The following is a 19,155-nucleotide window of genomic DNA, read 5'->3' as shown; positions in this document are numbered from 1 at the left end:
AAGGACAAATGCGAGTTTGGCTTTTGTATGTGTATGTGTATCATGGTAATTTATGTTTGAGACATCAGACAGCTCTGGCTGGTCAGTCACAGTGAATCTTAGCCTTTCCACCAGGAGAGTGCCAGGTGGATAATGCTTCAAACCAAATGGAATGAAGTAGGAAACGGTCTCTTCTACAGCTGAGAATCCATCCAATGTGATTCCACTTCCCCTGGGTTCCTTGCACACAGGTACAGACCCATACTAGTCATAAATGTAATTAAAAAATAAAAGCTAGTTCATCTGTCTTTACTGGACTCACTCAATCTTGGAAATTCATTGGTGTAAATTAAGTAGGAGATAGAGAAAGCTTATAAGTAAATGATGAGCTTTTAGATGGATGGGGTCAGGTTAAGCACATAGTTACTTGTAATCTGTAGACAACAATGTACTGTATGTATTCTTAGTATAGAACCAGAAGTCCTCAATCTCAACAGGGTTCTTCTTTCATTCCCTCTAATCCAAGCAGCACTCAATTACCTAATTGGATGAGTTATGAGGGTCCTTTTCCTCTCTCTATTCCCTCCCATCTCAATGAGATTAACACACTCTGTAATTAATGAATTTGGGGCACTTTGAAACGATTTGCAGGATTGTCCAGGCTCCAGGGGCCTGACATGTGTAACACAATTATCGAGTTGTTGAAATTAGACAATTGAGTGAGATGAATAGCGCGAACATTATCTGTGTTTGCGAAAGACAGGTGATCGTTCTGGTCTGAATGTGGAACAGGGTGATGCAGCTGCTTTGTTGTTATTCCCTTCAGAGTGTCTGTGTAATTTTATGAGTGTTCTTGTGTATGAATCTGTGCGTGCCTCTGTGTGTGTCATGACTTCCTAGTAGTGAGCAGGGAGCGCTCCTGCAGCCTCTCACCACATCATTGTGTTTGACATCTCCGCGGGCAGCCAGCGACAGAATGCTGGTGTGTGTGCAGACATTTGTCCAACCCGCTTTGGATCAGCATTCGCACCCTGCGCCAGGTTGCCTGTCAGCTTTCATAAACAGCCACACCTTCACAAAACAGGCCCGCCGCTTGAAAGTGAAAAAAGGCACGGTTTCGCAAAACAAATAAGAAATAGCATTTCTACAGTCCCCCTAACTTATTGTCCCAGGCAAGGACACACATAATAAACAAGTGAAATAAAATAGATTTTTATCACCGGTGTCAGGATACAGTCCTAACTCCCCCTGCCTCTCAGATGTGGGCAGAAACATAAGTACACTGAGGATCACAGAGAAGTAAAATAACTGATATAAGCAGATTTTTTTTTAAATTATGTAATCTGACTTTTGCGCATGACTATTAGATCTCGGGCTGACCTGCATTTTCACATATTATGAAAAGAGGATGTAAAGTTCTCCAGACATGATTTTGTACCTGTCACTGTTTTACTTACTCAAATGAGCCCATCTGTCATTTTTGGGGACTGTCTCCTGTCTGTCTGTGCCCTTAGATACCCCCCAACCCCACCCCCCTTTATTGCTCCTCCTCAGCAAGTTTCCCCGACAGAGGTAACTTTATCTCCTCCATTCTCACGCAGGCATGTCGGCATGCGCCAGTCACAGTCCTCACTATCTCTAATGGGTGTAATTGAAGCCTATTCTTACTTTCTAATGCACCCTGTTTCTCCCCCCCACCCCCACCCCAACACCCACTCACTGCCCCCTCACCCACCCACTCCAACTCACACAAATCCCCATAAGGTTGTCCCAGCCAAGTCTTGTCCTGCATCCAGACAACAGTTTTTAGCTGGCTCCTCTCTCTAATGTTTCCATCTGGCTCCATGGCTCATATTCCCCCAGCCATCACAAAATATGAGTATAGAGTACTATATAACCAGAATGTTGCACAAAATGTGATATCCATTATTTGATGCGAAAGACTCTCACAAAATGATTTCTGCCATTAAAATAAAATGAATTACTAGTTGCTGTTTAAGTGATAATTTTCCTATCATCCATTAAGTCTAAAGACAAAAATATTACACTTTCAAATTAAAGGAAGCAACATTTTTCCATAAATGAGTCACAACAGTGTGCAAATGTATCAGTTGTGGTCATAGGTAGTAATATTCACCCCATTCATATTTATTCATCCCCATCATGTCTTACATGCATTAACAATTGTAAACCTCTGTTAGACATAAAGGCTAATCATACATTTAATATCCAGATCAGCAACATGGATCAGCGGTTAGTGTTTTCTAAGCAGAACCACAGAGCAAAATAATTAAGTCAAAAAGGGTCATGTTGACCCCACAAAATTGCTAAAATGTATGTGTGGGCATATTCAGTGACAGGAGACTTAGAATTCTTTCTGTTGCTGTTATTCGTATCTTTTACTTCTGAAACTTAATTATTACTTAATAACTACTAATAACTAATAAACAATACTAAGCAATAATAACTAATAAAATAATACGGCTTGTTTTATTTGGCTCTTTCTTCACTTTGCTTTGAGTTAGGACGATACCTGAGGAGAATGACGTCCTTACCATCTTGTCTTAGAGTAATATAGTCTTTTAGTGTCTTTGTGTGTGTGTGTGTGTGTGTGTGTGTCAGCTTGTGCATGTACATAGCAAATGAAAGACAGTCTTTAAAACCAGATGTTACCTCATTATATTCGACCACCCACTTGTACGAGAAGGACTGGGGTCATAGAGAAGAAAGGCTTGCGTGTTTTATCAGACTTTCAGTCAGAGATGCTCAGGGACCTGCAGGTGGACAACCAGAACAACCTGCGTAAACATCCCCATTTTTTTCCTGTGACCTATTGTCTACAGTAGAGCAACAAATCATCTCCACTTTTCTCCTCTCAAGATCATGATATTGGTATTACAGTTCATTGTGCCGTAAAGCTCTGGTTACTTATCACAAATAATAGTGATAATGAGAAGAATTTTTGTTGCGATATTTAAAGATCTATTTCCTCTACAAACCATAGTACAGTATCATATTTGATATGTTTTTCACTAGGAATTTTTTTGTCATAATAGCTATTCTGTGAATAAACATTGCTCTCAGCACATTGGGCATTTTCGCATTGGGGCAGTAATACTCAAACCTCTATTTCTCACCAACCTCCTGCTCCTAAAGTTATCTCTTGTGGCCACTTAATGGCAGCTTTGAGTACTTTACTGCATAAGAGCTACGTTTGACCAAACTGCATTTCCTGGGAAACAGTGGTGATGCCCTGAAGACAGAACTTTCAAGCCTCAGATATATGGACATATTTAAAAACAGAACCCAGCAAGAGCCAAGTCACCTATAAGCTGCACATTGTGGTGCTGAAACACTGCATGACAAACATGACAAATCTCTGATATGTATGAGAAGACACAACCTGATTCTGCTACATTCAGTTCCAAAACGAGTAAAATAAGAATTAATGCACCTTATGAATGTGCATGTGCATGCATGCTGCCAGCTAACAGTGTGCTCAGAAATTAAAGGAGCCGCTCGCAATTTTTATCTGCAAAAAATGTGCTTCAAGCAGTTACGCCTTTCACCGCTGCAACATTGCGAATGGTTAAAACTCATTTAATAAAGAAAAGATTAATATTTAAATAGGCTCCTGGCAATGCACGGTAGTATAATTTAGAATGCACATTGCACATTGTTTGCATAATTAATTCATTGCAGCTTCATCTGTAAATAATATTGTTACCGCACTAGTCGCCCAGGCATGGAAGACCACTCTGAGTGTGTGTGTGGTGTGTGTGTGTGTGTGTGGTGTGTGTGTGTCAGTCACTGCGTTGCAAACACTGAGAAAATTCCCACAGTACTTTCTTATTTACTCTTAGGATATGTTCTGTCACACAAGCATGCATGCAGGGGTACACAGACACACACACACACACACACACACACACATCTTCCCTGGCCTTCAAAGTCAATTGAGGGGATATAAACATCCATATGTCCGCCTCACACTGCCATGTGGAATGTAGAGTATGCTTGCTATGATCTACTGGAGATCATATTCTGTAGGTTATTTCTTGGCATCTCTCGAAGGCTCTCACGTTGCTGTTGACCTCGAAACTTAGTACATAACATGCTACGGTACACAAGGAATGCAACTCTCCAACTGAGCTGCGATGAATGCCAGATTATATTGTGACAGTATTTTTGAAAACACTTGTAATTAATATCAGAGTTCATTCACAATCAGTACAAACAATCGCAATGTGATTATTAACGGTAAATGTCTAAATAATAAGCTGCACTGTGGCAAGTTCACTGCTCTTACTGTATAAACACCACTGTCAGTGTGGATTGTTGATTGCATAAGACAAGGCCTTTTTCATTTCATTGCAGACGTTTTCGTTGTTTGTGTGTGTTTTTAACAAAAACTGTTTCCATGTTGCAGATCACAAACACGAGAAAACAAATGTTCCTGATAACGTAAACAGAACTCTGCAGGGTCAAGGATGTTGAATGCCTTCTGTGGTGGTTTATGCACGTCTGGCTTTTCCAATTCTTCCGTGTTATTTTTCTGTTGTTGATAACAAGCACAAGGCAGACCCTAAACACTACATCCTGCAGCAGGGGACATATAATTAACTCTGTCTAACCTCCAATACCAACCAAGGTTTTTACATTATCTGCCTTCCTCAGTGTTTGCATCCACTCCTCCCACTTGTTTTCTCGCTACCTTCACCTCTTTTTTTCCCCTCTCCCACATAACTTGAACCATGCCTGGTTTTCACTTTTTGTTCATCGTAGCCTATGTGCTAAAAGCTTTGGCCTCTTTGTTCTCTACTGCGGGCCACCCATAATGCTGTTCTAGTGTTGAGCTCAGCCAGATGAATAATTCACCCGGCGGGACTGTGGCAACTCTTGTAACGTCCTGACCCCCCCCCCATAACCTTGCACGCCTGGGACACTTTACTCACTCCCAACGGAGATGCACCCGTGATTCTCCTTCCTTACTCTCCTCTACTCTCCACCACCTCCTCCCATAAAATATTTAGTCAGTGTGGATGGAGAGGCAAGCATCCCTGTGCTCCCACATGGCTTTCACTCACTGTCTCCCAGCATGTCCTGCTGTTCTTCTCAACTCTCTTTTTACGCACAGAGGCAACAGGGAGATGGACTGAAACATTTAGATTTCCACCCCTCCTCACCCCCTCACCCTCGAGTGGCAATGTCAAACATACTGTAATCTCTGCTTCATGCTGGAGAGAGGGATGCTGTGATGGCCTGCCACTGTAAAATCTGTCCTAGACTGCTTTGTGGATCATAATGCTCAGATACCAGACTCATCTTTTCCCGTTATTGTTTGTAATAGTAACAATACTACTCAGCGGCCTGCAGACGCCCTCAGGATGCAGACAGACACAGCCACATATTTTCCCCGCCACTTCTCTCTGAAAGAAACACAAAGGCTGAAATATGAGACACTCTCTCTTTGAGTGTTTTGTGTGTGTCAGAGTTCTGTTGGCGGTCGATATGCTTGTCACTCAGGATGATGTGTAGGGTGATGGCGGGAGTGTGGGTATGTGTAGATGTGTTCCGGTCGGATAGCCACACATGTTCACATCATCAAAGCCCAGAAAACCACAGAATTTCTTAATCAGCTTCTCACCATAAGAGACTGAGTTCTATAGCAACACACGGTTTTCTGCCAAATATTCTCCAGTTTTGCTTTATCTTTGCTCTTCTCATTGGTTTAAAGTGGGTGTGGCTCATGGATGCGGTCCTGCAATCTTTTCTGGTTGTCTGGCAACTTCCCAGTGACAAGAAGACTCCAGGAAGTGACTGCATCTGGCCATGAAATGGTCAGGCAGGTGAACCCCTTTATAACCACATTTTTTTACAGTTTGATTTTTGTACAGGTTAAACTAAACTTGTTAATTGGTGAGCTTTCAAGGTGCTGATAGACAGATTTCGTTACCTTTGGACAGAGCCGATTTTGCTGTTTTCCTGCTGCTGGCTTCTGGCTGTAGCTTCATATTTACTGCACATACATGATAGTGGTATTATTCTTCTCATCTAACTCATGGCAAAAAGAATATTCTACAAAATGGTGAACTATTCCTTTAATACATAATACATGGGATGTTATTTTCCCTAACTTTGAAGATGATTAATTCTTTTTTAGTCATTTATTTGGTAAGTCTTAAAGAAATCCTTCATTTGAAACCAAGATTTTAGGGGCTTTATCACATACACGTGTGTCTGTGATGTTGCATGGAGGTACACATGCTCACTATTTCAGCTTTCGTTCAGAGCTTGTGTTGAACCCCGCGGGGTCACAATGTCTCCGGTGTGTTTGTCATCACAGCTTTTGTTCCCCACAGCCCTGCTATTCTGGGCAGAGAAAGGTCATCTTCCCCTCAGATGCTAGCACCTTAAGGATGCTTAGATCATAACCACACACAGTCTCTGGTTTCTGCATCGTGACGCACAGGGTTGTTAATTTTTACCATTCTGTAGTGTTTGCTTATGTACCAGTGTTTGAAATATATACACAGGGTTTGTGTCAGATTCCTGTATCTATTTCCTGTATCTATCAGCTACATCTCAGACAACAGCGTAGAAATGGTTTGTACATGAATATTTATATTATAACATATGGGGACATGTACTTTTTCAATTTGGCTGGCAGAGCAGTCATATTAGATGGTGAATGTTTGTTGTGCTTTCATTTAGAGTGTGTGGTCTGGGTGTGTGTGTTGGATGGTTCTGTGGACTCATTGAAACAGATGCTGTAGTGTAATTTGAGCTGGATTTAAAACTTCTCTGCTTGTTGAGTACTGAGCTATGTGACAGTTGAAGCAGTGTCATATGCTCCCCTCTCTATTTATGTCTCTCCGGACATATGAGGGCAAGCTGGTGGATGGTTCATGGAAAGCTGACCCATGCCCCCTCACCCTGCACATATGACCCTGTATTCTCGCACAAGGCCCCACCTCCTACCCCTCCACTGGAAAATACAGATAAAGACGGCTTTCGACACCTGAGTCCATATGTGTGGAGAGATGGAGCTAACAGCTGCTTCGGAGTGATTGGGAAACAGCTACAAGGATACACACCTCCAGCTTGAGCAGCGAATTAGAGAGGAAACCATATGCTGCTGAAGGTTATATGAGACCACGCAATTTGGAGTTCAACTCTCTTGACTCCAAGAAAGATGCTTTCAACTTGAGAGTGGTAGTTTAGTTGCTGATAAACGTGTGCCGCAGTACATTGATTGGGGCATTTAAGAGTGTGTGTGTGTGTGCCACCTTTATTTGAGAGTCTCCTGATATTTTCAAACCAGCACCCCATCAAAAAGCTGATGCGCATATTGATTAAGGTGGAAATACTTCAAAAGTCCTCACCAACAGGACATCTCTGAGTGGTTGTAGGTTTATAAATGAGTGATGCTGCAACAGCTATGGATGATTTGGATTGAGCTGTCTGCTAGCAAGAGATCCTGTGCTTTCTCCATGTTTGTGAGTTTGTGTTTTTCCTGTGTAAACAGAGATTTGGTTTCCCATATGGCTGTGTATGTGTGTGTATGTGTGTGTGTGTGTGTTTATACTACCCAGAGCAGCAGTCACCGCAGGGTGGGCTTTTATTAAAGAGTTGTAATGAGTGAGAGCCATCATGAGCCAGCTCGCCTATTGATTACCTATAAAGAGCACTCAGTGGAGACGTGCTGTGATCCATAGATAATGCTTTGCGCAGGGTGGCTCAACTTAGCCTGGTTCCAAACCTCTGAATCACAGACCATGTCTTAGATTTTGTTGAGCAATTCTGTCAACTGTTTTTAAAAATTTTGGTTATAGCTTATTTATCACAAGCATGCCGTCCCAATTCTCTGTGAACTTGCAAAATCTATGCTAACCATACACTGGCTAATGGAGCCTCAGTGCTGACTGAAAATGACCTCAAAGCAGCCAGACATATCTTTCAGTCGTGTCTGTTGAGGGCAAAATCAAATCCTCCCACAGAAAGCAGCTAACAAGAAGGCAATCAGAGTTGTGTCAATGAAAAGGTTACCTGATATTTGAATGCTGCTGTACTAATGTATTGTGAGACCTACACCTAACAAACTTAATTAGTTTGTCAGCATGTGACATTGAACTGTTCTGTTCATACGATTGCTTTAAGCTTAGTAGGAAGCTTAACATGAGTTTTGGAGAACAGGGAGCTGTGTCTCCCTGATATAGTTAAAATGAATTTTGCGCACTACATGACCTCTTACAAAGTGAATTCAATAACAGATTCTAAAACTGATTTTCTAAGGTCATGTTGATTTACAATGGCATTGAATCTACTATGCTTGCTAGTAGATCGTGCAGGGGATGAGAAAGAACTGCAGCAGCACTGGGAATGGACAGAAAACATAGACTATGTGTAAGTACAGGCAGATACACAGGTCCCCCTGAGGCTGGAGAGCGGGTGGTGAGATTGAGAAGTCATCCCATCACTAGTGATCCATGCAGGTCGACACACAAGCCAGCAACCCACTAGACAAAATGCATGAATGCACAATATCGTTACAACATACACATGCACAGACACACACCCTCAGACAGTTCATTTCAATGCAAATAAGTGTTTGCCCCTCTTCTGGGAGGAGAGCTTGGCAGACTGCATTTTCTCTTCTCTGTCATATGGAGGATCTAGATTGTATAGTGAGCTCTCGGGTAGAACCAAGGAGCCATGAGTACATGCAGTGCATTGCTTGCTCGAACTGATTTATTGCGTTTTATGTTAAGTACCAGGCAGTTTTTATCTTGGCTTGTTGCATTTGCACTTCATTCTTGGAGGAAGATGCAGCCATGCACATACTGAAAGATGTGTATTTACATTGTCTTAAATGCAGTGTGTAGTTTAATTGTTTAGCATTGCACAGTTGGTGTATTGTTATGCTGATATATGGTCCACTCTATACTGTATGCCTGCAGCATTATAGATGAGGGTATATTCTTCTGCCCTCCCAGCGGGCCTTTGTCCTCAAAAGAATGGAGGCTCCTCACTTCATCGGATAGATTACAGCCAATTAAATGTGCCCGTTATCACCCATTAATTACCGCCACCACTTCTCCTAGAAATAGGCCTGACCAAGCAACGTCTGCGGACGTGAAATTGACCCAAATACATCAAGATGAGTTTCCATTTTTTACCTCTTTAATCAGCTCTCATCAACAGAGGCCTATCATTGAACCAAGTCATCTTTTACATTGATTCCCAGTGAGGTGTGTATTGCTGGGTTAGCATCCCCGTGTACAGTATGTTTGTGTATAGTAGATGTGTCTGTGCACATGACCACATAGGGATGCATACATGTGTTCAGGTAAGTATGGGTGTACATGTGCAGTCATGTGCGAGTGTCTATGCACTCTGTATGTGTTCTGCAGCATGTGCACGTGCTTGTGCTGTGTGCATGTGCTGGGTTATTTGAGGTCAAAGCTGATGGAGCAGGTTCCCTGAGAGACAGGCAGCGGCCCTGAAGGATTGACACTCAGTGACACCTCTCTCCGTCAGCCTGATTAGTCACCTCTTTGATGTAGCAGCCTATATTAAAGCTCTTATGTGGAAAATAGTCTGACACTTGCCAGCTGAATAAGGCTGATTGAGACAAATACAGAATCTCAAGTCGTATGAGGAACATAATACTGAGACACCGTCTCCCATCAATGGGTCAGATTGCAACACTTTCTGCCAACTACTATGCCTCTTGGATGTGGTGCAGATGTGTGTAAATGTGTGTGAGCACAAGCTGCGTGCTGGGCACTTGTAAAATGAGTGGAATTTCAGGGAATGTTGCCGAGATCACATTTCCTCCCTGTCTACTACCTTTTTTTTCTCTTTCTCTCTCGCTTAAATTCTCTCTTGTATTTTCTCCTTCTTTACAAGCTCACAGGAGTCGACAGCTGCCCCCTAACCCAGAAATCAGGCATTAGAGGAACAGCCTGACAATTAGTCTGCTATTGTCTCACTGGGACGGGATCAGAGTAACAAGACAGACAAAGAGCAAAAAAGAGAACAAGGGAGAGAGGTTCAAGATGTATCCCTGCCCTGGGAACATTTGAAGAACATATTTAGGGTTTCACATTTTTCACAGAGTTGCGTTTTTATCAAATTTCAGGCATGTCTGAAATTTCATTTGCACTTTGTGGCGAAATATGTGGCACTAGAAGCTTGTTGAGCTAGTAACTACTTGAGTCGCTAACTGGGCAGTAAGTTAACACCATTATTTAAGGGAGCAAATTGGTACTTCCACTCCTGTCTCAGGACTGACTGCCAACCATGCCACATCTCTTTTTTGGAGCAGGTTTTGGGTAAATTTATTCCAACAGAGCAGGGTTATGTAGAATTGTATGATGCAACACAAGCTAATATGACAGCTACTTCCAAACTCCTAAAGTTTAGCTGTAGTACTGCGCTCATACTGAGCTACAAATAACTAGATTACCTGAGCTGACATGACATTTGGTGACCATTCATCTTTCCCTTGTTGTCATGTTTAAAAAGTCAACATATACCAAAATGTAATGACCAAGAAACTTTCCTATTTCTGCTGTCAGGGGGTTAACCTTTTTAGTTTAATAACCCAAAGGCCTTTAGTCCAGCACCACATTCAGGATAAACTTTTTGTCCACTGCTCCAGAAAGAGCAAATCTAGACATCTAAAAACATCACTTTCAACCATTTAGACCATTTAGGCTGAAACTAAGAAAAACGTATTTCAGATTGATTACATGTATAAGGGAGGGAGGGTATGAACACATAGCTCATCACACCAACATATGCTTTTCTTCTTCACACACACACCTCACTCTGAAAGAAGCTTCTTGACATATGGAATGTCAAGAGAGCAAAGGGAGAGATGAGGTAAGTGATGAAATGAAAAAAGAGGAAAAAGTTTCAACCTGCTGCTGTTACATGGTTAAGGGCATCGGTGAAGAAAGTAACTTTGTGAGAGTGTGTGTGTGTGTGTGTGTACATGCACGTGTCTGAGCAATCAAACTTCCTTGCAGTTCTGTTAGTTCCACGGTTGTAGGAAACATTTTACAAGATCAAAGCATTTAACACTCCCGAGGCCTGGGCACCAGGCAGCTTCCTCCCCAACCCATTTCTTCACAGACACACACACACACACACCCATACAACCACACATACTAGTAGCATCCAGCCTTTACCCTGCACATCTCCAGGGATGTTACAACACTGAAGTAACCCAAACATTCCACCTGGACTGGACCGCCACCAGGTTCTGAGATAAGCTGAACGGAGTTGAAGCCCCTCAGCTCTTGTCTCCTGAGCAGCAGCCACAGCAGTGAACAGCAGACTGGTATCAGCTCGACCACAGCAGCCACGTCCCCCTCCCTATCTCCCCCCCCCCCCTCCAGGTGCTCTTTGACAGAAATAATTGAGGCAGGGAGGTGGTGGGAGGTTAATGAAGCACTCCCAACACACGGGTGACCTTTCCCCAGCCCCTGCGCAAATCATTGCAGCACAGTTTTTTGGACATTTTTAAATGAAAGCCTTTAAATAATTTATCTAACTATAGTTCCCGGAAGGCCCTTCATTAGAGATTGGCCGTGACATTTCCCTCCTCTCATACTTACCGCCTCACATTCAGTCCAAGAATATCACTGTCGATTTCTCTCGCCTTTGTGTCTCTTCTGCTGTCATCTCTGTCTTGGTCTCTCTGTCTCTGTCTTAGCATCTCTCTCTCCCTCTCTTTCTGCTCTCTCTCCCTAACATTAGCCACATTAAAGATTGAGATCTCTGGTGTGCTCCACACATGGCTGCGAAATGACAGGCGGGCGTCAGGACATAAGATGTGATTTTGCCATAGTGGAATGGAAATTGAGTTTCTTTAATCTTTAAACATGTTGCGGGCTAACTGACAGTCAAATAGATTGTGAGGAGGAAACAACAGCAGACGTGAAAACTGATTAATCATCTGCTCAGGTGCTAAACTGTACACTGGCAATGAGCAAATCAACAAGTTCACTCCTGTCTTATTACCTCCGTGTCATTTCAGCCCTAATCAGAATGAAAAATGCCACCATGTTGTGGTTGTGTGATTGAGAAGCTAGCTTTTCTTGTAGGGGATTGAAAATAGCTGCCTCCTTGTTACTTCAGCGTGTCTCTACAGGAACCAGGATGCATAATATTGACTTCTGTTTCATGCCTGCTTGATTGTGATGAAGACAAATTTGTGGAGTATTAGTCAAGCTTGTGTTGAGAATGGGCAACAATACAGGTTCAGTTGGCAGGGAGGTAACTATTCTCAAACAAACTCACACAGAAGGACATATGAGTATGCCTGTGCAAACATCAATCAAACACAATACAACAAAGTCACCCCCCCCCCTCCCTCGGTGTGGTGCATAGGTGTGAAAGACAAAACAAACTAGATCAGACACATTAAGGGAAGAGTGCTGTCATTTCACGAGAGAAACAATTCATCAGACCCATTTTGCTGATGAAACAGAGAAAAATGAGACGTGACAACCGTTCGAGTTATACAATATTGATATTAGCGGAAATGTTATCAGATACAATGTGTGAGGCAGTGCAGAAACCCAGCCTTCCCAGGGGAAGAGCAGTAGTAAGGCAATATCCACTTGTCTCAGACACTCTCATAACTTGAACGGCTTCTGTATAGCTGTAGGGACTCTCCAAAAATACTAGCGAGTCAGTTTAGCAGACCTCAAATAGTCAGAGTGATTTAACCTTTTCTGTGTGTTGGTCCAGAGAGCTTGGCACACTGAAACCAAAGCACAAGCAAATGGACAAAACACATTCACCAGTTTGACAACACACACATTACACCATTTTTCTGTCGCTGTTTTTCGTGGATCTAGCAAGTGTGTGTGTACTTAACTGCTGATTTTCTGTTTTGTTCTAATTTATCAGATCTGACTGAGGGTCTTTACACACAATATAGTAACTGTTAACATGTAATCACTCCCTCATGTCTTTGTTTCATATTGAGTAACATGAATGATTGGGGTGGTACTCTGATCTGTGGTTCTATTTGGCACTGCACTTAATAAAGAACTACCCAGTGCTTCAAATCAGGCTTGTAAAACTGGCAACAGGATGCCATTTAAATCTTGGAACAAAGAGGTAAAATAACTCAGCTCTTAATTTGCTTAATTTTCAAAACCAAAACGGCGAGGTTTGGTTTCTGCCACTACCCCATCATTTTTGTCTGATTTCGATTTTTTCCTGTTATCCTCCAATTACCTTGGACTTATGTCTGTAATTCACTCCTCATGACCATTATACCATGTGGCATCAGCACCATGAATCATTTATTCACTTCATTAGTCAGGAAGTTTTTTCACTCCCTCAATAAATCTGTTTCTTTGCCACTGCAGTTCATTCTCAGCACCCCTCCACTGCCCCTCCTCCTTTCATAACCTTCCCTTTCTCTCTGTTGCTGTTTCGCTATATCAGAAGTTCTTTATTACCTGGAAACAAGGCCAGATTTATGCCTTTGTCCAGGACGGAGGCAGGTGTGGTTTACAGTGTGCGCTGTGAGGGATGAGTTGTGTGCAGGATTAGTTTTCAGGGCAGAGGAGAGGAGAGGAGAGGAGAGGAGACGAGTGGAGAATGAGAGGGTTGCCTGGTTGTCTGTTACCTTGTGCTGTAGTGTAGATGCAGGCAGAGATAATAGGGAAGGACTGCTTCATTAACTCTCAAGGTCCATGACCACGGTCTGTCTGTGGCTGTCTGTGTCGCTCACCTTGGAAGACTGCTGCCCTCGTTCTTTTTCTCTTTCTCTGGCTCTGGGTTTGTCTGGTCCTTTCTGCTCCCTATTTGTCTTCTAAGGCCAGGATTTGTATTAATACCAGGAGAACCCACAGGAGATGCTTTGAACTGATGTGTAAATTTCACTTACATAAAGATAGATGGCCTAATTATCTACCACCAGGAAGGCCTGTAGAAGGAGTAACCTGCTGACTTATTTAAGCCTTACCTTGACAACTTTATATATGACGGTGTAGTTTCAAATGATACAATAAAGCTCCTATACATATGTGTATTACAGAATAAAGACAGCTTGAATTGCCCATTTAGACTCCTCTAATGAGCTTTGAATTGAAGCCTACTCATGAGACTAAACCATAAAAATGAAGAGTATTTGCGCCACTGTTCTACTAAGTAACAATGCCTTGGTGTTAATATTGTTTTAACAGAGCTGAGTTCAAGTTTTCACCTCACAGAATTTAATATTTCCTGTGGTTGCATGATTCTATTTTGATTATTTCCTGTGTTGTGTGCCTGGTGATATGCTTTTCTTGTTTCAGCAGGTTATGCTTTGTTTCAGACGGAATAAAGGGGGAAATGCACTATTAGTTGCTGCCTCGAACACATTGCTTCACAGCTCTGTTTTCAAGATCTAAACATTTTGAGCGTAGGAGTTTCTGCCTTCCATTTTTCTCCTGGCGGGGAAACACACACACACACACATGCACACAAACACACAGATAAGCATACACACGCACCCAGAAGTATCACAGTAAGTGATTGGATGTTAACCAGTCTGGAATAAAACAGATGGAAGGCTGCGCTACAGCACCAAACACAGGAAATTGATTTATCCCACCCAACCCCCTCCTGTTTTCCCATAATCCTTTACTGTCTTCAGTTCTCCCACCATTACACACTAACATACAATGATATACTTTCACACACCCTTAACCATTAGTTTCATCTCTGTCCACAGAGTGCATTCAGCTATCAACATTTTTTTTTAAGGTTAGGCATTTTATCATATTTGAAGACGGCTGACAAGTACGATTAAAATTCTTGAGTGTAATCCTGTTGGTACAGCTGTTGCAGTGCTTAATCAATGTACCTCGCCTTTCCTGCTCTGCTTTCTGCGTATCGCTGCAACTTTCCCAGAACTAATTGCGGAGATATTTAATGGAGATAGGTGCTGTCTGCCTGCCTCAGCCAGTCCACTGCAGCATGCTGCCGGCCAAAGGAAGGAGATGAGAGGAGAGTGTGATGTTTTCGACTTTTAATAAGCCGGAGACTCCTTTCCGTACCATGACTGGGGAGACAAAAAGTTACTTTATTTTCCTCTAAATGTTTGTGGTCACTGTGTACATATGTGTTTGTGTACATATGCTTATTTATTTGCCGTCTGCCATCCCTCTCCTCAAATAACATAGCTCCCTCAAGCTACGCGTTCACTTAGTACAATGACAGCCTTACATATTACTGCTGTTGCCTTTTTTGTTGCTGTTGCCACTCACATTAATAATTCGCTTTTTTGTTAACTGACTGATGTAAAGTGGGCTAATCCCTTTATGAGAGGAGAGGGTGAGGCTGACTTTGTCAGCGAGTGTTTGTTAATGAATCGAGCTTGTATCATCGGTATGCACAATGTGTTATTGTGTAATGTGCATGCGGGTGTGTGTGTTTTGTCTGGGAGGGAGCGGGGCTAATTTCCACCCTGCTAGGGTCCTAGAGGACTAAGCTGCTTTTGACCTGATAAGCTCATTAGAATTCCACACTAATTACAACAGGCCCTGTTTGGCTGTCACCAGATGAGAACAACAGGTCCCAACTACATCAGCCTACCAAGAGAGAGTAAAGTAAGGGAAGAGAGGAAAGGATGGGTAGATTCTCGGAGGAGAGAAAGTGAGAACAGAGGGAAGTAGGAGGAGAGGGAGGGAAAAGGAGAGGTGAGTTGTTCAGCTGTGAAGGTATGGAAGGGAAGCTGATTTAGAGAATTATTATTATTGGTTCAATGAGAAGTAGAAATTACAAATAGAGACTCCTAAAACTTTGATGCAGAGAGAGGGAGATAGTGACACTATAAAGAGAGAAACACAAAGGCGGAGAGAACGAGAGGGAGAGATTGTAAATTAGCCGGGCCGCCGCAGAGCGTTTTCTCTGACTTGTCGAGGCTAAACTGAGGGCAGCAGGGAGTGGGGCCCGATATGTCAGAATCTCCCTGGCAACCAATCCTTCAGCCGCCCACACACACTCACACACACACGTACACTCACGCACACACTCCACATGCAGCACCCTGTTGAGGCTGGGCCGGCGTGTTGTTTGCATCCAGGCCCAGATTAAATCTAAGGCAGGCCTGGAAAATTTATAACAGGGTCTCGCTGCCTTCTTCACATGTTGAAAACCAGCCTGGCTCTCTTTTCACATTCTTACTCCTTCGTTCTTTTTTCCCCCCTTCTTCTTTCATCCTCTCTTTCCCTCCATCTCCTTTTTTTCTTTCTCTCTCGCTCTGCCTTTCTTATGTGCCCGTCTTGTTTTTCTCTCTGTTTTTCTCCCGTAACTCAGGCTGCAGTGCCTGCAGTCAAAAGGATCGCTTGTTTCCATTCAGTGCATGTGTGTTGTGTCTGTCTGTGTGCGTACGTGTGCACTTGCGTGTGTACAAATATGTGCATTAACGCGTTTGTGTGTACGAGTGTGGGCTGTGCTGTCTGGGGGGTAAAAGCACTCACGAGGGACCCGTGTGCCTCGACCTCTATTATTCCCTTCCATTTGCTATTTCCTCTCACACTGCCGCAGAATGTGAAAGGGAATTATTAGAGTATGTCAATTTGTTCTCTATGTCAATATGAAGCATCCCTCTAATCCCGCTGTAGTGTTATGGTCAGTCATACAGTCACTCTTCTCTGCTAAAGCCCGAGCCAGTAGAGCCAGAGGCCTCGCTCATTAGCCAGGCTTTTCTAAGAGACAGCGAGCCACCCCCAAGGCCACATCCATGTGTGTGAAACATGGGTTAGATTGTTTATACGTGTGTTTTTGTGTGCTTCGTTTGCATGGAGGCATGAATGTGTGTGTGTGTGTGTTTGTATTTGATGTCTAGCTTACTCCAGGGCAGCGTGTGTGTGCAGCCCCTGGGCAGCAGCTGGTGGGTGGGCAGAGCAGAGCAGAGCAGAGATGAGTGGGTTAGCCCCTGGCACACATCTGCACCTTGGGACCAGTAGCTGCTGGCGCCAGCCATCTTTGGCACCAATTCATCCCCGGCTTCTCGAAAGGCTGAGCCCCTCAGGAGATGTGCACGGTTGCAGATGCGTGCATGCTAGTGCTAGTGTGTTTTTTGTGTGGCAAGTCCGTCAAGATGTTGCTTCTGTGTGTTTTGTGCGCTAATGAAATTGTGTAACCATGTATGTGTCTGTGCCTGTATTGAATGTGTGATGAGGTTTGTGTCTGTGTGTTTTTGCACCACGTGACAAACAGTGTGTCCTTGGAAGCTGAGGCCACGTAGTCCTGGCAGAAGAGGATGGGGACGGTTGCCTCCACTGGGATGACACTTAATTGGACTCCTGTCAGCGTTTGGCTGTCTTTCACCCCACTCACTTCCCTCACTCTCTGCTGCAGAATCTTCATCTTTCTCCTTTTATCTCTTCCTATGCATGTGTACATTTGTTTTGCATCTGCCTCTCCATCTCTCTCTCTCTCTCTTTCTCCTCCTCTTGCTCTCTCCCTCCCTCTCTGTCTGTCCCTCACACTCATCCCTCCCTCTTAATTTGAGAAACAGCAGAGGAATCGATTGGTGGTCGCAGCCTCTCATCTCCCCGCCCTCCTCAAATTTATTATTCTCTCAAACACTCACACACTGATGGTCCCCCGGAGGACTGGGCTGTGCAGCCACCAACACATACACACACACGCGCACACACGTATGACACAGATGTCAGATGTTGATGCATTATCATACCACAGTACAAGAACACACTAACTAGGATGCACATACACACAATAACATGCACAGCGTCAACTCATACATTATGGATATTCACAGACCGTTCACAGACCGGAGCAAGATGTATTCACACATGCACATTAGTTTAAGCAAACACAGACACTCTCTGACACAGGAATCAGAATGAGCTGGGGGACCCTGGTCTGACTCAGCATTTCACATGTACTGGTAACAGTTCAGCTTCATCTAGATCAGCAGTGATGGTACAGAGCCTCATGGAGCGATGGGAGGTTAGATAATAAAGTAACCACGCTGAGCAGTACAGAGCTGCTGTCAGTCGGAAATATTGTATCTCAAAAAAAGGACACTTTTCAGGAATTTGTTCCTTCTGGTCATAAAATTAAATATCATTCACAGAAAGTATTTTGAAAGACACAAGTTGCTTCCGCTTCAGTCCTGAATATCGGGGAGAAAAATGACTCTGAAACAATGAAAATTGTTTCAGTTTTTGAAATGGGAAATAATCATCACACACACACACACACACACACACACACACACACACAGCTAGCTAGCCCTAATGTCTGTAGCGTGTGTGTTTTACCTGTTTGCAAAAATACTTCATACTTGAAATTAACAAAAGCGAAGGAAAATTTACTTTGCATTCAGTCTGAATCCACTTTAAAGCCCTGACCTTTACACCTTTTGCTTTCGGTTGCATAATTTTAGTTATCTGGAAAACTGAGGGCTGTTGTACTGTTGCAGTTACTGCAAATCACCCTGGGTTAATAAGCTAAATGCTGGAATTCAAAAATAATAAATTATATTTTCAAGGGGTATTTAATATATTCAGTATATAAATGACCCCAGCAAATGATTTTAAATAACAAATCTTCATAATTGCAAAAGGCAGGATTTGAAGGAAGGACATTTTTTTAATTACTTCCTTTATGGGCACCATGTTGAATCCTTCACAGCAGTGCTACAATCCATATCCATATGTTCAGCTGTCTGCCTGTACCTCAGTTCTCCCCGTTGACTTCTCACTTTGTTATTTTACTTTGGCTCGGGGAGTGAGCAGAGTAATGTATGATGAGATATTTATTAAGAATACGTTTCTCATCTACGTAAGGCTGTTGGCCTCCATGAATCCCACCCCCGATCCTGGCGGAGAGCTGTCGTCCTCTCCTCCCTCCTATTTATGACTCTGCTTTGACTCAGACCTGCAACTTTCAATTTACACGCTGCCACAAATCACCCACACTAAAGTTTTGGAAGCTGAGTTGTCTATGCTGTGAGAGGGTTTGATGGTGCAAGCTGGGCTAATAGGCTGGAAGTAGAAAGATGCAGGGAGAGTGCAGGTAGATTTGCTTGATGCATAGTACTGAGGAGCTTGTTGTCAAAGCTTTGGATGCTGATACTGTGAGCTAATGCCAGACGGGTAGGAGGACGCAGTTATACGACTGCAATCT

General features: G+C 43.1%; 1 protein-coding gene across 3 annotated transcripts in view; it reads left to right on the top strand.

Annotated features, from left to right (window-relative positions):
- pacrg (PARK2 co-regulated) overlaps positions 1-19,155 on the top strand; it is a 119,022-nt gene that overhangs the window by 73,384 nt on the left and 26,483 nt on the right. For 2 of the 3 annotated variants that reach the window (XM_018663602.2, XM_018663599.2), the window contains one exon: positions 16,844-17,139. The exons of the other annotated variant lie outside the window; for it this stretch is intronic. In XM_018663602.2, coding sequence (XP_018519118.1) covers positions 16,844-17,127 — 284 coding nt within the window. In that variant the 3' untranslated portion in view covers positions 17,128-17,139. Of the gene's footprint in view, positions 1-16,843; positions 17,140-19,155 lie in introns of those variants that run through there. 3 annotated transcript variants of the gene reach the window in all.

Source organism: Lates calcarifer, linkage group LG19 (genome assembly GCF_001640805.2).
Source record: "Lates calcarifer isolate ASB-BC8 linkage group LG19, TLL_Latcal_v3, whole genome shotgun sequence".
NCBI lineage: Eukaryota > Metazoa > Chordata > Actinopteri > Centropomidae > Lates > Lates calcarifer.
This window is presented reverse-complemented; position numbering and strand designations above follow the sequence as displayed.